The sequence below is a fragment of the Fukomys damarensis genome, unplaced genomic scaffold (assembly GCF_012274545.1).
Source record: "Fukomys damarensis isolate Sample0158 unplaced genomic scaffold, DMR_v1.0_HiC HiC_scaffold_37, whole genome shotgun sequence".
Classification (NCBI taxonomy): domain Eukaryota; kingdom Metazoa; phylum Chordata; class Mammalia; order Rodentia; family Bathyergidae; genus Fukomys; species Fukomys damarensis.
Genome location: NW_022900949.1, coordinates 22,929,393 through 22,953,364, shown reverse-complemented (window position 1 = coordinate 22,953,364; position 23,972 = coordinate 22,929,393). Strand labels below are relative to the sequence as shown.

Here is a 23,972-nt window from a genome sequence, read left to right as displayed (position 1 = left end):
AAAATAGATATGATTTTAGCAATGTATTAAAATCCCTAACTATTGTAGAGAGTTAGACCTAGAAATATACAACGTCAATCTGACATGCATGAAAACACTAGGGAAAAAATTATAAAAAAGAGTAAGTGCTACATTACAGTTAAGTGCTACATTTTGCAGAAACAACATATTATATTTTCTTTCCTTCTGTCTTCTTTCTCTTCCTTCTTTGTTTCTTTCATCTTCCTTCTATCAATACATTTGCTCATAAGTTTTCTATGGAATATAGCAAACTACATATTCAGATAAGGTCTTGAGTATTTTCTACTTGTGCTTAATGCCTTTTATAAATCTGTCATCTTCACTGTTCCAATAGCTAAAATTTAGCCAACAGTAACAGATTGCTGTGAGAGATGTAACCATTCCTCTAGTCCTCTGTATCTCAATACTGACCTTCATCTTATGAAGTACTAAAAAGCCACCAACACAATGCAGATTGCTCAGTGGATCAAATGAGTGTAATATCTTTATTATTGATTTTCTGTGCTTCATTTGTGTTTTGTTATGTCTTAAACAGAGTGCCAAAAAAAGGCCTGAATTTTGTATAGTTTTAAAAATCTATTTCCACACTCTCCTTTGAGAAATATATTTTATGGTTTCTTCTTCCTCTTGGTTATTAGTTCCTCTTACTAAAGAATTTAAAGCTAAATAAAGGTGAAACATTTGACTTCTGCTATATGTATGAGGTTAGTAGTTGGCTTTTGCACATGAATAAAAGGGCAAAAGACATTTCTAAGCACGCAGGACTAAATCCCTTCTGATCTTTTTTGAATATTCCATTAACTCCTAAAGAACCCTGAAAAGCTGAATACGAAGTCTGTACCTGAATCAGGTGCAGTTTCCTTTCACCCGCATCTTTCTTTAAGAGAACCATCAGTTGACCCACAGGAATGTCTGTTTCCCAAGTTGACATGATAGTTTGTTGTCTCTTCTAAGGAAGCGAAATCAGTTTATTTGAGGAATGTACCCTTGAGGTGAATGAACTGAGTTTCCATTATGAGAATTACTAAGCACTTGCTTGCACTCTTTACATTTCAGTTTTGCATTTACAGTGCTCACAATTTTTAGCACAGAAGGACCCTGCAGTTTGTCTTCAAATACTCATAAATATGCAAAACCAATACCATTTAATTGAGCAGTGATATTAAACTGGAAACCAAGTACATAGTGAAAGAATTTAAAATCAAAGACTATCAATAGAGTACTTACTTCACCTTCACATTCAACAACCTTTAATATGCCCTAATAATACCTGTGTCCATGAATTTCTGAAGACCTTAAATACAGGGGCTTTTGCTGTGTAGGAATCACTGATTGTAGAATCACTGCACTAGCAAACAAAAATGGTTAAACAGGATAGAAATGGAAAAAATGTGTTCTTCAAAAATACACATGCAGTTTTGGTCACTCCATTCAGATGATCACTCAGAAGTATTTTTAAAATGAGTACCTGTTTGGGATACATAGAAACTTTGCTACACTTCTCTTTAAATGATTTATTCTAGTTACAACTTATTATAAAGTCATATGATGCTCATGAATCTCTAAATATTTCATGACTGATTAGTACTATTTGAGAATTCATGAAAATTACTTATTGTATTGAAATGATCATCCAAAAATATTATAAAATCTGTTTGGCTAGTAACAAGTAAAAATGTAAAAATTGCATTAGACATGACCAAGTGTCTTAACATCTAAGAGAAGTGCAAAGAAAAGTTTTAAAAGACAGATGAGATGATTAAATCATTATTGGAAGTATGAGTAAGGGATTATGGTGAGGGTAATTATGACTTCATGAAAGCACAGGTGACCTTTACCACATTTAGGGTGCAAATCTGAGCACTTATATTCCCAAGATTGGCAAACTAAGTCCTGAGATTCAAAGATAATCTTAGTTCTGACAAAAGCTCTTATTGGATAAAACATGCTCCTTACTCTCTTTTTCCTTCCTGGGAAGGACTGCCTCTTGCCTACCTCCTCCACAACAGGTTCCGGTCCCTTGGCGCACTTGGGAAGCGATAGCCTGGGACTAACTCACAGTACGTTCCTTTCCCTTCCTTTCCCCAGGTAAAAGAAGTGAGGCTGAAACTTAGCGTGCTATATATAAAAGACTACGAACCCCAGAAACAGAAACAGGGGAGGGATGGATGGGTAGGTGGACAGGAGGATGAGTGGATGAGGTGGGTGGATGAAAGGAGGGCTGGAAGGACGGATGAGATGAAAGGACGGAGAAGATGGTAGATCACTTGAGGAAGGGGTGGCGGTAGAGCTGGGTGAATTCTATCTCAGATTCAAAGGAACAGTCCAAAATTTCCTATTTACTCAAGCAGATATTTTGGTCACATTTTACCCCCAAGCAGCATTTGAATTAACCCTATTTTCCCATGAAAGTAATGTATCATACTCTTGTAAAAATGTTTTTAAAAAGCCAAGTTCACGAAATGCAGTCATGTAACCATACTTAAGAATGAGGCCAGTGTTTCAAAACCACAAATGTTAAGGGCACTGACATAGTTTATATGGTATCGTGAATATGATAGTATAATTTACTGCAATCTGTTTTATATAAAAGTATACATTAATAGTAATATAATAGCTCAGCATTAACTAGTGCTTATTACATGCCAGGTACTCGCTTAAGACTTTTTATGTATTGAGTGTTGAGTTCTCACAGCAACCCTGTTGGGTAATTACTGCTATCAAACACATGGTGGAGGTATATTAACTGAAAACTAGACAGATGAAGTCATCTATTATGGCCTCGTTTGACTTTTATTGCAGAAGTGGTAATTATGATAGCCCTGGCCCATTTCAAGAGGCTCTATTTTTCTTTCTTTTGTTTCTTTTCCTCCCTCTCCACTCCCCAAACACTGACTTAAACCCCACTCCCAGAGAAGTGACAAGACAGGACTCTAGGAAGCCCAATGTTAATTCTTTCACCACCTTTTAAATTACTTTTCCATTATGTGAAATGGTCAGGGTCTTTTCATACTTCTTTGCCAGAACCCATAACATGAAATAAGAGGAAACAGCAGTGCATATAGTGCACTATACAGTGAAGAATTGTTCATAAGAGAAATATTCAAAGTTCAGACTCCTAGGCCAAGCCTGCTTGTGTTGAGCCCAGTTCCATCTTCAAAGTTCTGAAGTGTTAGCCCTCTTCTTAATTTCCCTCTGACCTTGTGTCATCTTTCAAAAAGGGCTGGTTAGAAGTGCCTCCCTCACATGATGTGGATTTGGTATTCACAAAGCAATGCAAATCTGCCTGGCACACTGTAAACAAATTTTTGAAATAATGAATTACTCTTGAAATCTGATCTTCTATCGCTAGTAAATTGCTGTCATGTAAGGGGAACTCTTAGGCAGTTGAGCATTAAATTTGGAGACAACAGAACATCAGCAGTGAGTCTCAAGGAAGGAATGAACGATGGCAACAACATTTTAAAGGTCACATATGAAGCGTTAGGGTCATATGTTTCTTTGCTGTTTCTGGAATTCTGTAAATTCATGTGTGTCTCTTAATTCTGATGGGTCACATGTTTGTTTTTATTAGCAGAAGTTGAAAATAACAGAAATCTGTTCTTACTGAATGAAGCTTAATAGACCAAAAAAAGTGCTTAACACAGAGGCAAGGATTAAAAAAATAAAAAGGCAAATTGTTAATAGAGGGATCAGGATCCACTGGTCTGGAACTTCTTCAAGTCTTAAGGAATTATCTAATGATTCAAAAATACCAAGCATATTATACACTAAGATACAGTTACCTACTGCAGCTAATTTAAGAAGATCTCTAAATGCCTGAGCAGTCATCAAAGATTACAAAATCTTAGAACAAGAGAAGACTTTGGAGATTAGTTTTATTTGGTTGATTCACTTAGTGTTGGATAGCTATTACTTCAGAAATTAAATTCCTCGCTTTCCTAGTTCTGAAAATGTGCTTTATAGTGACAAGCGTCTCTGTAGAAGTTAGAGAAAATGATATCAAGCTGTGGCATGGTGGAATATTTTCTTTCATATGCTGTGGTTGTCCCTTTAGATAGTGATAAAACTATATGAGGGTCATTTAGCATCCATCTGTTTTGCTTTTAAAGAGCACTTCGCTTTAAAACTGATTTTGAAAATTATGATTTGATTCATGCACAGACTTTCTGAAAACACCTATATTGCCCACCAAAAGACACCTGATGCTCTTTTATTCAAAATGTCCAAAAGAAAATGAAAGAGGAGCTTACAAAACGTAATTAATTTTTTTGTCGGCAACTTTGTTGGCTTAATGAGAATGAGTCAAAGTTATATTTATTGGACAGTTAGAGTCAGATTTTTCATAGTACTTTTAGAATAAAGGCTATTTTCTTCATTGAACTGGACATTAAAATACAATTATAAATTTACTTTTGCTCATTAATATATGGAGTTTCCATTAATTAAAAAACCTCTAAGATTGGTTGCATGGACAAGACAAGCTGAACAGAAAGCAAAAGAAAAAGACAGTGTTACTTTATTAAAAACATAGATTTCCCTCCAAGTGAAAACGCACTTCAGGGTTCACCTGCAAAGGCTCTGACAGCTGGGTTGTTCTTTCAGCCTCAACAGATGACAGTGCAGCTGAGAAGAAAGGGGGGACCCTCCACGCCGGCCTCATCGTTGGGATCCTCATCCTGGTCCTCATTATAGCAGCAGCCGTCCTGGTGACCGTTTACATGTACCACCATCCGACGTCAGCAGCCAGCATCTTCTTCATTGAGGTAAGTGCCAGGCAGAGCCCAGGAAGGCCACATCGGCGCATGAGCTGTGAGCTCTTGCACACATCTCCTGGGTTTACTACGCAGCATATGCTTGACTGATCTCACACACACACGCGTGGGCACACACGGACACAGTGACAGGTTAGCGACCTTCACACGACGGGTTCAGGCCTCTCATCTCTGAAGCTTTTGAAGAAACAAGCTATCCTGCTTCTCTACAGATCTGAAGGAAAATAGAAACCACACATTTGTGTCCTGTTAGACCCAGTATGCTAACCAGCTGTTCTTCTAAGCCCAGGGGGAAATGTAGCCTATGTTGGGGGGCTGAGGGATTTGACTTAAATTAATTAATGAGTAAGTGCTAATTGCGTATTGATGGTGTATGTGATACAATGTGGTGGGCCTGCTCTCGATACCCTCACAAACTATGGAGAACACATCTGCTTTTACTACAGAATATGCTCTTTTCACTTTGCATAATGTGTGTATTTATACATTGATATATAAATGCATGCACATATACGACAGAGGAGCCCCATCTTGAATTTGTGCTCTGATTTCATGTACAAAATGTAGATTTAGTACTAGTGCCAGGACCAAACAGGTGTGAGGACCTGGGACTGTGTATGGTTGCCAGAGCCAGGCCCGAGCATGTAGAGAGCTGGAACTGGGGAGCATAGAAACCACCAGATATAGTCAGCACAGCCATGTTGCTCTCGGTCCCCCAGAAGGTTGGGTTTCCTGTGTTCCCCGTGTGAGCAACTTTCCCTCTGCCGTCTTCTTGGGGCCACCTCTCTGCCAGCACCAAATCATACCGCTGATACTAGGGTGATAATAAGGAAACCTTTGCAGAGTTTGAAACATGTAAGCCCTCTGTTCTAACTCATGGTGTAATGTGCAGAAAGCGTGCTTGGAATTTTGCTCATTTGCTTGAGGCAAGAATTATATGTAATGCCTTTTAAAATTCTAGGGTTCAAATTACCTGTGCCTCTTTAACAGGAATCAGTGAATGCAATCAATTAAATAATAGCTTTAATGTCCTAAGAGGGATTTCCTGAGTAAAGTTAATCCCCTTATGCAGGCGCTCAAGCCCTTTGCAGTCCAGACTGTAGGTATCACTTCCGTCTTCATCCATGGTTGCCCAACCTGGAGTGGGAACAATGTCCTTTCCACTCCCAGCTCTGCTCCATGTGGCCCGCAATGCTTGGTGCCACAAAGAAACTGCTGATGCTCTCTTTGCTCCACCAGCAGAGCGAAGCCTCTTCTCCCACCCCAGTACAGCCAAACAGCCTTCAGTGCCATGTACCCTCTAATCTTCCTAGACCACCTTTGTCTCCGGATGGCTGACATCTGTCTTTCATTTCTGAAGTTCTCCACTTACACTGCTCTTTCACACTGACCTGTCTTGTGTTACAGTTAAATCTGTGTAATTAATCCCACCATACGTGACTCCTTCAGTTAAAAAACAATGTCATTGAATAACTTATATTTTCTTCCAAAATAGATATTCTGTCAGTATTTCATAAAATATGTAATAAATATTCCACCTAGGACATTTCAAACTTGAATATTCCAGAAAGGGCGCCCCCTTTAACGTCACGGTTATTGAGCAATGACCGGGCACTGCATTAGTTGGAACGCTATCATTAATTTCTGTCAACAGGCTCTATTTTCATGGAACAAAGTGGGCATTTCTGGACATTCCTGGAGGTTGTGAGTACATTTGTCACAGATCTGGCAAGTGACAAGCTGAAAGCCACGGTGACCGGCAGACGCTGGGCTGTCATTACTGTTAAGCTCTCATGTGTTTGAGACTTCTAGTACACTGTGGAGTATAACGGATGGTGATAATATTAGCAGCAAACTGCATGATGCACATAACCTGGCGAAAGCTTGTCCTTTAGTAAAAGCAATCCCTGTACGTCTACAAGACGAGACTTCAGAATAACACTACTTTGTTTTGTACATTTGCCTGTTTGAATCTTTCTCATTGCTTAGCAAGCAGAGTCTAAATATCCACATATGTGTGTGTGTGTGTGTGTGTGTGGAGTATTTTTACGGGCATATCCATGTATTTATAGAGTGTTAGAGCTAGGATGAACCTTAGAGGTCATAGCCCTATACCCCAATGGCGCCGAGTGGGGGAATGACTTACCCACGGTCGCCCAGTCATTCTGGGACTAATTCCCAGCTTTCCACACTTGAGTGAGGCGGAATCATTCTGCGTGTTTGCGCATCTTTTCTCATCTGTGCCTTTTCTTCCCATTGAGTCAACTGCTAACAACCCCTTAAATCACCCCCTCATGATACCCTGCTGTGATGACGCAGCTTGCAGTGGCTGGTCAGTGGGTGTTTCTGAAGGTGATGATCACAGCTTTGCCGCTATGAAAGCTAATGAATATTTGCAAAGCCAAAATACAGGTCTATGATGGACCACGTATTGTCGGTCACGCTAGACCTAGTCTTTTGAAGATCTTCAATCACTAATCAGATTAAAATTGCTGGGACACAAAGGGATTGAGTAGGCTGATATTGTTTCCATTGCATTTTATTTTTCATGTTGTTCTGCAGTCTAGTTTTTAAATAACATTGATGTGTTTTTCCGGGCTGAAAATGATGCCAGTCCACAGAAGATGTGGGACAGTGCAGAAATGTAAAAGGAAAATTATTGCTAGTCCTAACATGCAGAAACAATTACTGGTAATATTTTAATTTTCTTCCACAGTTCATACATGCATATCTTCATGTTTACTCACTCAATACTGTGATTTAATTGCAATACAAATTGATATTCTCTTTCATCAAGTGACATCGGTTGTATTATGAACTTTTTGTAAACATGATTTTAATAGCTGTAAACTATTCCATTCACCATTCGTTCAGCAGTCCATATTGATTACTTCTGAGGTAATAAGTAAAAATTCAGAACGCAGAAGGGCCTAATGTGCTAGAAGTCAAAACAAACTTTTTTCCACCTAATTTAAGATGCGTTAGCTTCCCATTACCGCTGTAACACACTGCTGCAAACCTAGAATCTTAAAACAACACACACAGTCACCTTGACTCTCCCATCTGCTCACTGGGCCGCTTGTGGCTCTGTGGGCCCAGCAGAATAACCTAGGATGCCGTCCCGTTACGAAGTCCGCTGAGCTCCATTTGCCATGCGAGGCTACAGGGACAGGTTTTGTAGCTTCGGACGTGGACACCTTTGGGGACCACTTACTCCATCAGCCACGGACTGCGTCGAAAGTAACATGCAGCACATGCTACCAGTTAAACTGAGATACGACCTTGCCTTTGTTTCTAGAGCAGAGTCTGTGTCTCACTAATCTGTGATCTGAAGTTCAGTGACGTCCACATATGAACCCGTGTCTGTCCTTCATATTTTACAGTGAAATCCAGATTTCCAGGACCCTTGTGTAAATGACCTTCTGTGTTAGATACTCGGAATATTGGGATAAAATTCAGTCTCTCTGCCCTCATGGCCGTAACGGAGCTTATACAACCGGTTTCCTTTCAGGGAGCATTTTCTGCAGCATGGACTCTTCTCAGCTTTTTCCTTTATAGTAGTCCCATTACGAACATATGGTAATGGCTAATCTTTATTAAATTCATGAGTATAAGTGATTTACACATTTTACCTTATTAAATAATATAGGTACTACCATGTACCTTGGTCTCCATCTCATAGATGAGGAAGTAGAGGGATAGAATTAAGTCCCCTTACTCAGCAGCACTCATTAAGTGGCCAGTGGAGTCAAGATTTGGGGCAGGGTCTCCAAGCACTGAGACCACACCTTTCACCCCTGCTCTGTGCCACCTCCTTGGGAGGTAAGGATTTTTCTTCATTTGCTGTAAATAGAAATTTCTGATGATGTATACCTTGGGGTAGACATTATGTCCTTAGGCATAGTTTCCCAAGGTAGAATCAAAGGAAAAACAGTTTTAAAGAATTTAATAAATATTGTCAAAATCACTACCCAAGGGGGCCAGGGATTTAGCTCAGTGGTTCCCCCACCTTGCTTGCAAGCACAAGTACCCACGTTCAATTGCCAGTACCAAAGGAAAAGAAAATCACTACCCAAGGGAAAACACCTATTCATGGAGCTGTTTTCATTGTCTATTTTGAGTAATAATAATAATGACACCATTATCTGTGTATTTTATGCTTGTAGAAAATGTAGACCAGTTATTTATTATATGTTTTGTGGACACAGACCCTCTTCCTCACATAAAATGTGTACATAGGCCTTTAGCTTTTAAACTTCCTGTTAGGAGGAAGGAAATGAGATCATAAAGCAAAGCATCACCCCATAAACAAGTGAATTGACCATTTACCTCCAGGGTCTCCATACACTGATTCTGGAACAATAGTTCCATTTTTCCAAAACATCTAGCATCTGTTCCATCCAGCAGAATAGTCCATTGTTCACGAACTTATCTCCTGTAATCTTCCCTCATCCTACTCATATCTTATACTGAGCATTTTCTTTGAGTCTTTACTAGATAGCTTGCATTTTGTGTTTCCTTTGTGGCTTTTCTCAGTTGCTTTTGAAAAGACGTCTGATTCCGACTGAAATCTTTTATAATCTACAAGGGTATCTATATTTCCTTTAAATCTTTTTAAAATGAAGTTTATTATCTTGAAAGAAACAGACAGAATATCCAAAAGGATATGCGTTCTTTAGGTTTTGCTAGATTGTGATAAGACTGCTCTCTGTTTGGAAGATTCAGTGTGCCTTCTGTTTCACATTAAACTTAAAGACTGTTGCACATTCTAGTCATAAATTCTGTGATTTGTGATAAAATTTTTATATGCATATAGGTCAGATATCAACAGTGTTATACTATTGAATTCTATTTACATACCATGATTCAAAATTTTAAAATAAAATACATAAAATATAAGTGAAGGTAAAAATAATATTGTAAAGTAGTAGTCATACAAAGTGCAAAATAGATATTCTCATGAAGGTTCTGTGTGTGTGTGTGTGTGTGTGTGTGTGTGTGTGTGTGTGTGTGTGTGTGTGCAAGCATGTACACATGCTGAGAACTGAACCCAGAACTGTGTACATAACAAGCAAGTACATGTACATGGCCAAGCACCCAGCACCCCCAAGAAAAGTCTCTATATTTGTACTTTAAGTAAAATAATTTAAATTAGCAATATCAATAAGAACTAACATTGAACAGTCTTCATCTTTCTCAGTTTGTTGATTTATTTATTTATTTTGGTACCGCGGATCGAACTCGGGACCTTGTGCTTGTGAGGCAGGCAGTGGAACCACTGAGCTAAATCCCCAGCCCTTTCTTAGTATATTTAAACAATAGCTAGTATTCAACTACCTGTACATATTAGATCATTCTGTATGTCTAACAATGAAGAGAAGTTGATAAGAACCTAGTGATAAGGATGATCAAAACCTTAGGAAATAGATATGAGTGAAATATTAAAGTTAATGTAAATGAAAAAGTGAAAATCAAGAGCACTGTTTGAAGCATTCTCAGAGACTAAGGAATCGGAACATAGAAATTACCAAGATGGTAACAAAGAGAGCAAAAGTTACTGGAACATCTCCTCCCGTGCTTCAGGCAGGGCAATGGAGTTTGTCTTTAAATCGAGGCTGTAATTCCCATTCCAAATATAGGTGGGAACACAGGTGTGGCACCGTTCTGTCCTCAGGGTACCTATCACCTGTCTGTGACTATAGAGCCCTTGAAATGGGACTGGTCTGTCACGAGACGGTTGTGAGCCACACGCTGAATTTTAAAGTTCAAATAAAGGAAAATCAGGATGTGTTGATAACCTCCATTTAAACAATGGAGAACAAACTGATTTTCAGCAAGCAGAAAGGAGATTGAAGCTTTCAGGAGTAGAAAGAAGGCTTCTAAAGTCCACGGATACATTGACCATTCGCTAGTGCACTTATTTAATGTTTGTTAAGCTTCTCTCAAGTGCCTCGTCCCTGAGATACAGCAGTCCCCAAAGTGAACAAGAGTCCATCCTTGCCCTCCCAGAACTTACCTTCCCCTGATGGGAGACAGAGGAGGACGATATTTGAAGTTAGGTTACGTATAGGTTGTACCTGGGCGATTTAGTTGTAAAATGTTTGATGAAATGTTGCCTTTTGTGAGTAGTGAGATACTAGTCACCAAATAACCAGGGCAATAAGAGTTTATTATGATCTTCGTTCTCCACATCCAATTTTGTAATAAACGGGGTTATTATTACCATTAGCATCATTCATCCTCAGGACACTTTATGGACCTCTGGATATACATTTATTTAAAAAGAATAAGTTAGAAAAAAGACTACACTCTGTTTTGAACAGTTGATTTCCCTGAAGAAGAAAACAATCTCACCATTCTCAAACTGCACATACTGGTTTGAGTAGAAGAGATGAGATGATTTTCTCAATAGAACTTGAACATACATAACTGTTTGAATGTCACTCATCTCCATCGTGCTTTTACATTGGTGTCATTTCTGGGGGACCAAAATATCTGTCTTTCATGGAAGTGCCCAGTATTTTCTATTAGAAAAAAATAATAGGAGTTAAAGATGAAACAATATACCTGCAACTTAGAATTCTATCACTTTTCCAAAATAAGGTATAGGAATTCCCCAAGTACCTACCACAAGTGTATTTCCTTGAGAGTTTATGTTTTATCTTAAGAGTTTGGCATTACATACTACAGACACCCTTGATGGAAAGATAAGTACACACAACCTGCAGTCCATGTTAACCTTCCAAGAGGCATCTCTTGCCTCTTTATCTTTGAGTACCTCTGGTACCGAGTTGCATGGATCTAGATGCTATAAAACCCATATAAACTCAGACCAGAGGACCCCTTGGTTTTTGCAACCTAAGTGTCTTCAGTGTAGAAGTAAGGACTCGGGATGGTGATTTAGCCTGCCTGTGTCCTGGGACCTACAATTGTAGATTCAAGATTTCATCTCAGGATTCCTCATCTGTTCCCTTGGCCTAATCTTGTAAAGCACCGACACAGTGAATGTCTTCCATTGTGCTGTTTGGCATCCTCATCCCAGAGAATATTTATAGATAACAAGGATTTAGGGAGATTATGATTGAAGAAACACAGGCAGCTGTGGCCCTCAACTTTTCCTTGGCAATCAACAGTGCCACCAGGAGAGAAGCCAAAGAAAGAAGCCAGGGAAGGATTACGAAGCTGCTGCTTGGTAGAAAAAAAAACGTTTACTAAAAGTTTGGCATCTTGTTCTGCAGCTGCTGGATAAGAAACTCTTGGGAAGACACGATCTGATGACTAACCCATATAGTAAATAGAGAAATCATATGATGGCACCACAGATCTTTTTCTATCTTGATGGTGCACATTTATATAACTGAGTTTTGCCCTTAAGGTGTTTCTTAGTCTTCTTTCAGTCTTCCAGAAAAGTCAAGGGGAAGAAAACAATTCAGTGAAATTCTTGTTAGAGGAGCAAAAAGGTAGTGCTCACTTTTGATAAACAGCGAGAAGGGACGAAAGAGCGGGCAGAACTGAAACGGTTCAGCCACCTTGTTAAAGAATGAAGGATAGCAAAACGTGAGGAAAAATAGGTGAAATCAGGCTACTTTTTAAAAAGAGAGTCACTGTTTGTATGACTGTTGCTTTCGTTTCTCATTTCCATGATACTAGAAACTTGAATGTTTTTGAGATATCAGTTCAAGTTCATGGTGATCGTCTTATATATAATCATCACAGTCAAATCTCTGTCATCTTTAGTTTATTCTTCTGGGTATCATACTACTAGAAGTTCCTAAAACAGAAATAGTGTTTCAAGCTTAATGAAATAGTTTCTTCCCTTGATTGAGAATAATAATTAAATATACTGGATATATATATACTTTACCAAGCTCTCTGCCCTAATTCCTTCTTAATTATCATCCCTTCACTGGTTATTTTTAATAATACATAACACTGTGAAAATAAATACAGTCAAAATAGACAGTTTCCAGAGGGAAGCCCTGAATATCTGAAAGGCCCGAATGAATAAAAATGAAAAGTTGCAAAGCTACAATTTACTGGAGCACTCATAAATATGAATTATGTCATTTTAAGAACATGATATAGTCTTAGGTATTCTAATTCTTTTTTTCTGTTACCATTTGAAGAGAAGGTTACTGTCTATTGAGTAATTTCTTCCTTGAAACTTTGATAACCATTCTCTACTAAAATGAGCACTTAAATCTATCTGTGGACACAAAACATTAAAATTTTAATTTTTGCAATAATTATAATTGTATATAATATTGAATTTTTATTGTTTTGAAATTATTTTATCAGTTCATAATTTTTTGCAGGCAGAAATACATCAACAGAAATATGTTGATTATTATGACACAACTGACAGAATTATTTGCGATTGTAAGAAAACTAAAATTCAATCTTGACTTTCACAATTTAAAAATTAAGAATCTAGGGAACAGAAATATAAAGGAACTAATAAATAATGCAGTCATTTTGCCTTTTCTAATTCTATTAGAAATGATTAAGGTATTTTTAGTTTCCAAATGGATTAAAATTATTTTATTTTCTTATCACTATAAATTTTCTTAATGTAAACAATATAATTTTCAATTAATGATTTTCAATTCAAATTTACAGCAATGTTCTTAGAATCAGTTCTTTGTTTTTCTTCTCTACTTCTGGCTAATTGGTGCCTATATATATTTTGTGTGTGTGTGTGTGTGTGTGGTTTTTTTGTTTTTGTTTTTGTTTTTTGTTTTTTTGTGGTACCAGGGATCAAACTCAGGCCCTTGTGCTTGCAAGGCAGGTAGTGGAACCACTCAGCCAAATCCCTGGCTGGTGCCTTTTTATTTTAATTAATATAGTAATTAAAAATCACTATAGATGTGATAAATTTAGAATAGAAGAAAAACCCCTTCATGTATTTAAAAAGTTGTTCCTGGTTGAGCACATGCCTGTGATTACAAGAAACATTTCCTCTTTAGGATATATTTTATTTTTTTTTCCTCATTGAGTTTATTGGTACATTTAGGTATACAGTAGTTACATTCATTACTGGGATCTTGTACCTCTACATGACAGGTCTTTGTTCTCATTTTTTTCCCTTGTCCCTGCCCTCCCTTCACTCCCCCTCCCCATTTACAAACACTTTAATTCTATTTTTTCATTTTCTCACATTTTTTTTCCTTTTCCCTTATTCCCCTTCCCCTAACCTTTCCACTTTCCCTACACCTTTAGCCCTTTTCTTCCTATTTCACATTGTTAATTTTCCCATTAGGATATTGAGTGCCATTATAGTTTTTCACACCTGAAAAACTATTTGGTATTTACACACATGTGACTTATTTATTTCGCTTAGGAGTATATCCTCAAAGTGTATCCATTTTCCTATGAATGACTCTAATTTCTCATTCTTTATGGCTGAGTAATATTCCATTTTATAGAAAAACCACATCTTCTTTATCCAGTTTTCAACTTATGGGCAAATGGGCTGTTTCCAAGTTTTAGCTATTACAAACTGTGCCGCTATAAACATAGGTGTGCATATGTCACTATGATATGATTCTTTTAATTCTTTTGGAAAGATACCCAGCAGAGCTATGGCTGGGTCAAATGGAACCTCTAGTCCCAGCTCTTTGAGGTATCTCCATATTTATTTCCATATTGATTGCACCAGTCTGCACTCTCACCAACAATGGAGAAGGATTCCTTTCTCCCTACAACCCTGCTAATATTTGTTATTGGTTGATTTCTTGATAGCAGCCATTCTTTATGGGATGAGGTGAAATCTCAGTGTTGTTTTCATCTGCATCTCTCAAATGACCAGTGATGTGGAACATTTTTTCATATATTTACTTGCTGCTTTTACTTCTTTGTCTGAGAAATGTCTGTTCATTTCAGATGCCCATTTTTTACTCGGGTCTTTATATTTGAGGGGGGCTGATTATTTTGAGTTCTTTATGTATTCTAGATAATAGTTCTTTGTCTGAGCAGCTGGTAAAAATATTTTCCCACATTGTAGGTTGTCTCCTGGTTCTGTTGATGGTTTCTTTTGCAGTGAAGCTTTTTAATAAGATGAGATCCCAGTTGTTGATTCTTTCTGCTAGCTCCTGTGCTACTGAGGATTTGTTCATAAAGTCTTTTCCTATACCACTGTCTTCCAGAGTTCTGCCTAACTTATATTCCAGCAAGTTTAGTGTTTCTGTTTTAATATTTAGATCTTTAATGCACATGGATTTTAATTTAGTGCATGGTGAGAGATAAGGGTCTAGTTTTAATCTTTGGCAGGTTGAGATCCAGTTTTTCCAACACCATTTATTTTTTTTATTTGTTATTTTTTGGTACCGGGGATTGAATTCGGGTCCTTGCACTTGCAAGGCAGGCCACCGAACAACTGACTTAAATCCCCGGAGCATCAACACCATTTATTAAAGAGGCTATCTTTCCTCCACTGAAGATGGTCAGCTCCTTTGTCAAAGATGAGGTAGCTGAGTACATCTGGAGTTGTTTTTGAGTGTTCCAGTCTGTTCCTCTGATCCTCAGGTCTGTTTCTTTGCCAGTACCATGCTGTTCTTATCACAGTGGCTTTGTAGTATAGTTTCAAATTGGGAATTATTATACCTGCTACCATGTGTCTGTTGCCGAGGATGGCTTTTGCTATTCTAGGTCTCTTATGGTTCTAAATGAATTTTTGGATTCTTTTTTCTAGTTCTGTGAAATATACTGTTGGAATTTCAATTGGCATTGCATTGAATCTGTATAGCAGTTTTGGTAGTACGGCCATTTTCACTATGTTGATTTTTCCTACCCAGGAGCAGGGGATGTCTTTCCATTTTCTTATATCCTCTTCGATCTCTTTTTTCAGAGTGCTATAGTTTTCAGGGTAGAGGTCTTTTGCTTCTTTTGTTAGGGTGATTCCTAGATACTTCATTTTTTTTGGATGCTATTGTGAAAGGAATTGTTTCCCTAATTTCTCTCTCAGTGACTCTGTTATTTGTGTACAAGAAGGCTTTTGACTTTTGGGTGTTGACCTTATATCCTGCTACTCTGCTAAAAGTGTCAGTTAAGTCTAGAAGTCTTTGGTGGAGACCAAAAACCTCCAACAAAAATTTTTTGATTGTGGTTTGAATTTACGTTACATCTTTTTTTTTCCGAGTTATTTTTCCTTGGTGTTGACCTTGGGATATTTAGCTCAGTAGCTTGATGTAGACTTGAATTTTGAATACGTAGATATGGAAACAATTTGTTATAACATGAGAATGGGTAAAGAATATTGAATTTTAGTGGGAAAAGCTCTCCAGTTTTATCATTTATAGTATGGCACTAACATTTAAAAGTGGATCATAAAGCCGGGTATGTTGGTGCACGCCTTTAATCCCAGCACTCGGGAGGCTGAGACAGGAGGGTCACTGTGAGTTCGAGACCAGCCTCGGCTACATAGTGAGTTCCAGGTCAGTCTCAACTACATAGTGAGACCCTGTCTCAAAAGAATAAATAAATAAAAATAAAAATAAAATAAAAGTGGATCATAGCCTCCATGAAGAGCTGCACAGCTGCATCAGAAGTGGTAGGGTCCATTCCATGCCCCGTGCTGGAAGAGGAACATGGTTGTCTCGCATGTGTCCCAAACACTGCAAACTTGCAGCTCCTGCAGGAATGGATTAATGGAAGGAGATGTTCCTGCTGAGACAAGCATAGAGAGAGCAGCAGGATAGTTCCCCGCCAGCTGCACTGGTTTGTTCTGAGTACCAGATGGCACATGAGTCTGTGGAATGGACCCAGAGATCTTTCAGGAAGATGTGAACATATGAATTGCAACTCATTTTAAAGGGTCTCTACTGGTCAGAGATGCCCGGGATTCAACAGCTTCTTGTACTTGGACAGAGCTGCTTAAGCACTCAGGAAGACCTCTAGGGCTTCCTAGAACAAGTGTTTAAAAGGGGATGAATGTAACGTTCATCTGCCCCTGAAAACCTGGGATATTCTTATTTCCTTCTCTCTCAAGAATTGTGTATGTTTCAGGAAGACATGAAAGGTACAAAATAAAGTAGAAGGTGCGTGTGTGTGCATGCTTGTAGTACCTGATGTGCACACATCTCAGCTTTGGAGTAACACAGAGAAAAAAATAAATAAATGAAGCATGCGCGAACCGCAGGATGGCTACAGTCTCTCACCTAGAGAGCAGAGCTCTTTGTGAGGTAGAAATTGGGGGAAGGGGCACCAGCTCTCCCACTTTTAGGGAAATTCGTAGTGTTGAGCATTGCCCTCGAGTTCACGTTCATGTCACCACAGGACAAGCAAGACTTACCTTTGTCTCTACTGAAGAGTCTGCAAAAAACCAAGGAACTTAACTGCTATAATAATAAGCACTGTAAAATGCTTTAACCAAATATTTTCCAGTAGAGTTACTTGAAACAGGGGAAAGTAACAGAACCAGACCCACGGAGTGCTATTCTTTGCTTTTTTCCCATAATCTTCTCCACAAATTTTGCTAAAATACTGGTAGTTGAATGTAATGTGCATCCTTTCTTCAAAGAAGCAGGAGGAGCACACTTAGCATTTTCTACTTATAAACAAGCCATTTTGTGTTTTTTTTTCCATTTTTATCATTTTCTTCCATTTTCCTAAGGTCGGCTATTCTGAGAGCCTTTGACTACTCTGAGATTATTTTAACACGAAGGCTCTGACTACTCAGTATGACTTCTGCTGCTCTGTTTCCTTTCATCCCATATTCAGCCAATTAACGTGAATATTTTTCCCATTCCTATTTTATTAGTATCTGTTGTCATTAGTATCAGTAGAATGGTGAATACTGGTGGAGAAAGTGCTTCTCACTCGTTCTTTCAATATAGCAAACACAGACTTCATTCAAGTTGAAACTCCCTGTGCTGATAGAGTATGTAATTGATTCTCATCCAAGACATAATGTGAATTTGTTTCCTTGACATAGAAAGGGTGAGAATTTCTAATTATGATGAGGAGGATCTATCAGGAAGTTGCAACTACTGTACTTTTCTCCCTGATTCTTTACTAAGGAAATAGTGCCTTATTAATCTTGCACATTACTTATCTCAAGATAGATAACATACATAGATAGATTCATTTATCTCACTAAATAGAACAATTGCCTATTTTTTCTTTCTAAATGAAAGATGACTATAATAGTAACACTCCAATGTGTTCAGTAACATTTTCATTCAAATCAGTGAAAGATTTTGTCATAATCAACAGTGACTTAATAGTAAATGCAAAATTGTTCCTTAAATGTCAAAAGGAAGCCCTAATACAAGATTCTGGAAGTTGGTAGTAATAGTAGTAGCATTTTTTTTGTTTTTGGTCTTTCAAAGTATCCACATAAAAACAGACAGAACTACTAGATATCAAAGTTACAAACTTATAGGCAATAGAACTAGATGAGAACTCATGCTAAAGTACAACATCGGCCTTAGATACAGCAGACTACTAAGACCTGCATATTACTGCTGTCTGGGTAGGAGATAGCAAAGGGGAAGTCACAAGATGTCTGGCAGGCAGAAAAAAAGAGAACCACAAAACAGTCAATGGATACTGATGAGGAAACACAGCCAGTGTGGGGTCCGCAGCAGGAGAGTGGGGAGAACCAACTGCAAACGCAGGTGGTTGCCAAGGGCCAGAGAAGCAGTGCCAAAAGGGTTCTCCAAAGTGAGCGGGCAGGGCCAGCTTCTGTTACAGCGCCCACACTAGGAGAAAATGCCGAAGTGGAATAAAAATCCATATGGCAGAGGTAGTGGAGACCAGAAAAGGTGGTTTCTATGGAGCTGGAGGAGAGAACAGGGTGAGAATATTTGAAGAAGTGAGCCATCGTATTTGTGCGTGGGATGGCCGGCATTTATTCACCACATGTAATGTATCACACACTCCTTTATTAAATGTTATATAATTAAGATGTATAACATGGTATTTTGAGTTATAAACACACAGAAAAATGATTAAACCAGTGTGCCTTGTACATCACTTTCCATGATTACTTTTTTCACTCATTAATTGTATTGGTACATTTTAGGTATACAATATAATGGCATTCCTCGTTGCGATCTTGTACTTCTACATGATACATCTTGGTCCTTGTTTTTTCCCCATTCCCCTGCCCTCCCTTCAGCCTCGCCACCCCTCCTATTTACAAAGAGTTTGTTTCCATTTTTTCCTTTTTACATATTAGTTCCATTCCCTTCTTTTCTTTCCCCAACCCTTCCCACTTCCCCTTCCTCTTTGGATCTTTTCTTCCTTTTTTAATGTGATAAGAGCACTCAAAATCTATTCTCTCTGTAAAATGTAGTATACAATGATTAACTGTAGTTATCCTGCTAGACACTGTCTAGATTTATTCATAACAACTTACATTTTGCCTTCCTTGTCCTATTTCTCCCCTTCCTTCACCCTCTGACCTCACCCCTGCCACCACTGCTCCACTCTGTTTCTGGGCTGTCGTAGTCACTTTCCCCTTGCCGCTGGGACAAAACTTAAAAGAAAAGACATTTATCTTGGCTCAGGTTTCAGCCCATGGTGAGCAGGCTCCCGTGAAGAAACAGCATGGCATAGGGGCCTGGTGGAGGAGAAACTGCTCATACCTGGCAGCCAGGAAACAGAGAGCTGTCCAGCAAGAAGCCAGAAGGGAGATTTAACCTTCCAGACCACCCACCACGGCCAGCTTTTTCTGACCAAGCTCCCATTCTTAACGGCAAGTCAGCTACAATGCCCCTGTGATCCAGTCACTTTCCAAAGTCTCGTGATCACAGGAGGTTTTCGGGGGGCATCTAGATGTAGACCGTAACATGGATTTGACTTCTGTTGCTTTTTAAAATTCAACATATAAATGAGATCAGGCAGAATTTTTCTGTTTCTGGCCCATTTCCTAAAGTGTAATGTCCCTCCTCTTTTTCCTTGAGTAGCTGTTGGTGAGTTATCCAAATGCTAAGCAGAAGGAAAAAGAACAAGCATTCTCACTAGTTCACAGCCTATGGCACCAGCTCCTGGATATCGTGACATTAATTCTACAATAAAACCCACTGTTTCTAATAGGTTCTCAGTGATATATCTCAGGTATCTTCCTTTCTTACTGCTTTTTTTTTCTAATACTACAAGTGGAGTTACTTTTAGAATTGTAGCCTGGCTTACATAACACCAGGACAGTGGTTAGGAGCTGTTCTTTATCACTGAATGAATGAATTGTACCCTCAATGAAATGTCTGTGGAAATTAAAGGGGTCTTTGAAAAAACACTGGCTATTATTTAGTTATAACATCGCATCTGTTAATACGCCTACCACTGATCTTCTGAATCACATACTCCTTGGCTTTTAATTCCCTGCCATACTGAGACTATATTATTTTCCTGCCAAAAGCATAATTATTTTATTTCAATCTCTGATTTGATAAAAGACAGTGTACATCTTTTCCAAAACTGCAAAATAAATAAATCTAGATTCTCGTATTTAAAAAGATCCGCCATTCTGCTTACCCATTTTGCAATGTAGAACCTTAATAGGTTAAGAAAATAAAAAGCTTACGATATATATATATATATATTTTTTTTTTTTCTTAAACAAGAGACATTTATTTTCCCATGGTTCTGGAAGGTTGGAAGTTCAAGATCAAGGTGCCAAAGGGTTACTTCTGCCTTACTGAAGGCCACTTTCTTGCTGTGTCTGCACCCGGGGTGTGGAAGGAACACTTGCACATATACACACAGAGAAAGCTCTAGAGTGTCCCTTCAGAGAAAAACATTAGTCCTCTCATACCCTTAAAAATACATTTCCCCTTGACTGCCTCCTTTGGGCTGTGTCTCCAAATACCATCATATTGTGAATTAGGGGGACACAGTTCAGTCCGTAGCAGTACACAAGCAAAAAGCAAAAAAGAAAAGAAATAAAATTAGATTGGGAGACCAGAGTAACAGCTCTCATTTCTAGTGTCTTATTCTGTTTTGTTCTGTTCTGTTTTTCCATTAAGTTCATTGGTAATTTTTAGGTATACAGTACAGGTGCATTCATCACTCGGATCTTGTACCTTTACATGACGCATCGGGGTTATTTTTTCCCCCTTCTCCCACCCTCCCTTCACCTCCTCTACCCTTCCCTATTTACAATGACATTGTTTCCAAGTGTTTCCTTTTCTTACGTGTTTTCTTTCCCCTCTTAGCTTTCCCCTACCCCTCTCACTTCCCGTACTCCTTTTCTTCCTATTATACAATATCAATTATGCATTTTGATCCATATTTACACTTAGTTTTTCACACCAGAGAAACTATTCAACATTTACACGTGTCTTATTAATTTCACTTGAGTATGGCTTCAGCGTGTATCCACTTAGCTATAAATGTCTCTAGTTTCTCATTACATATAACTGAGTAGCACTCCATTTTATAAAAAGCCAAAACAAAAAACACATCTTCGTCACTGAGACTCCAGTTGATGGGCAATTGGGCTGTTTCCAAGTTTTAGCCATTACAAACTCTGCCACTATAAACATGGGTGGGCATATAGCACTGTGATATGATTGTTTTAATTCTTTTGGAAAGATACCCAGAAGGGGGATAGCTGGGTCAAATGGGACCTCTAATCCTAGTTTTTTGAGGTATCTCCATATTGATTTCCACAGTGGTTGCACCAGTCTGCACTCCCATAAACGATGGAGTTCTCCCCACAACCTTACCAGCGTTTGTTATTGGTTGATTTCTTAATAGCAGCCATTCTTTCTGGGGAGAGGTGGAATTTCAGTGTTGTTTTCATATGCATCTCTCAAATGATCAATGATGTTGAACATTTTTTCATATGTTTATTTGCTGCTTTTACTTCTTTGAGAAAAATCTGTTCATTTCAGATGCCCATTTTTGAATCGGGTCTTTATATTTGGGGGGCTGAATTTTTTGAGTTCTTTATATATTCTAGATAGTAGACCTTTGTCTGAAGAACAGCTGGTAAAATTTTTTTACCCACATTGTAGGTTGTCTCTTAGCTCTGTTGGTGATATATCTCTTATAGTACAGAAGCTTTTTTAAAAGATCAGATCCCAGATTGTTGATTCTTTCTGCTTGTTCCTGTGCTACTGAGGATTTGTTTATAAAGACTTTTCCTATACCAGTATCTTCAAGAGTTCTACCCATCTTCCAGCAAGTTTAGTGTTTCTGTTTTAATGTTTGTCTTTAATCTACCTGGATTTTAGTGTAGTGCATACCGAAAGATAGCGGTCTACTTTTAATCTTTGGCAGGTTGAAAGCCAGTTTTTCCAACACCCTTTATTAAAGAGGCTATCTTTCCTACAGGGAGGATGGTTGGCTCCTTTGTCAAAGAAGAGGTAGCTGAGTATGTCTGGAGTTGTTCCTGCATCTTCTAATCTATTCCACTGATCCTTGGGTCTGTTTCTTTGCCAGTACCATGCTCTTTTTATCACAGTGAATTTGTAGTATAGTTTCAAATTGGGGATTGTGACACTCCCTGCCATGTCTCTGTTGCCTAGAATGATTTTGCTATTCTCTCTCTCTTCTGGTCCCAAATGAATTTTTGGATTGTTTTCTCTAGTTCAGTGAAATATACTATTGGGATTTCAATCAGGATTGCATTAAATCTGTATAGCAGTTTTGGAAGTATGGCCATTTTCACTATATTGGTTCTTCCTACCCAGGAACAAGGCATGTCTTTTCATTTTCTTATATCCTTTTTTTATCTCTTTTTTCAGAGTGTTGTAGTTCTCAAATGTAGAGATCCTTTGCTTCCTTTGTTAGACTGATTCCTAGATATTTCATTTTTTTGGATGCTATTGTGAAAGGAATTGTTTCCCTAATTTCATTCTCAGTGATTTTGTTATTTGTATACAAGAAGACTATTGATTTTTGGGTGTTGACCTTGTATCCAGCTACGCTACTGAATCTGTCAGTAAAGTCTAGACGTCTTTTGGTGGAATTTTTTGGGCCTTCTATGTTCAGTATCATATCATCAGCAAACAGTGACAGTTTAACTTCTTTGTTTTTGGTACTGGGGATCGAACTCGGGTCCTTGCACTTGCGAGGCAGGCCACTGAACCGCTGAGCTAAATCCCCGGCCCGACTGTTTAACTTCTTTCATTTAAATGAATACAAAGCTGAATTGTAACAGATCGGTCTCATATGAAGGCCTGTTTTTGCCCTTGTTTGACTGAAAACATCATATTTCAGGTAATAGGACTGTCTTCAAATGAATAGTCACCACTCTGGGACTTGAAGGCGCAAATTGTCCTTTGGGGCTGCTTCCTAATTGTCTGATTGAGTGTGGATGAAAGCATGCAGTCACTTTAGGGAGGAAAACAGTTTCCTGTTTACCGCCCCTAAGGTCACAGCTGATGAGAATTTAACTTGCCAGCTTTCTTTGACTTCATCTAGAAGCACATTCGTGTTCCTGACACAAATAAGTTTACGAGAAGAATTTCTTGAGGAGGGTGGCCAGTCTTATTGTTGTAGGGAACAACACTAACTCACATTTGACTTTTACTAGACCATTTATGACCAAGCGCATTATCTTGTCTTTTAGCCCAGCCACTGTGCAGTGGTGAACTGGCTTCTTTTCACGCCCACTGCAAATTACTTTTCTTAAGAGCAAATTGCCTGTCTAAGAGCAAATTATTACTCAATTGTAGTAGAAAATAACCCCTTGTGGCAATTGAGACCCCTCAGAAAAGAATTAGGAGATCTTATCCATACAAGTGTGAGGAGGCTACTGAGAGCTGAATTTGGGTCTTGCTGGAGAAAATGGAATAGAGTAACTCAAGAGCCATATGAAGGAGGAAGACAGAATTTAATAGTTTGCATTTGCATAAGCCTCATTTCTGAACGTGCTTTCAGTCGATTTGCTTTCTCACTATCAGTGAGGTCAGTAAATGTAAGTATTATTATATTCCTGTTTTACAGGGAAAAAAACTGAGATGCCAAGAAATGAAGAAATTTCTAGAAATCCTAGCAGCTCACATGATAAACATGGGGAGTGTCCTTCATTGCTTTGAATATGGGCAATGAAGCAAAAGAAATCAAAGATAACTCCCTAAGTGCAGAATCTGAGAGTCGGGGGAATTTAATAGTCTAATGACAAAATTAGAAATGTCAGAGGGCAAATTTTAGGAAAGAAAATGAGGGGATGGATTTTAAGGATGTTTGGTTTGAGCTGGTAGTTATGTCATAGCTGACCCTGTT

General features: G+C 38.4%; 1 protein-coding gene across 2 annotated transcripts in view; it reads left to right on the top strand.

Moving 5' to 3' along the window:
* The window catches only part of Plxdc2 (plexin domain containing 2), a 407,901-nt gene that overhangs the window by 368,410 nt on the left and 15,519 nt on the right, over positions 1 to 23,972 (top strand). For both annotated transcript variants that reach the window (XM_033759775.1, XM_019205160.2), the window contains exon 13: positions 4,627 to 4,787. In XM_033759775.1, coding sequence (XP_033615666.1) covers positions 4,627 to 4,787 — 161 coding nt within the window. The remainder of the gene's footprint in view (positions 1 to 4,626; positions 4,788 to 23,972) is intronic.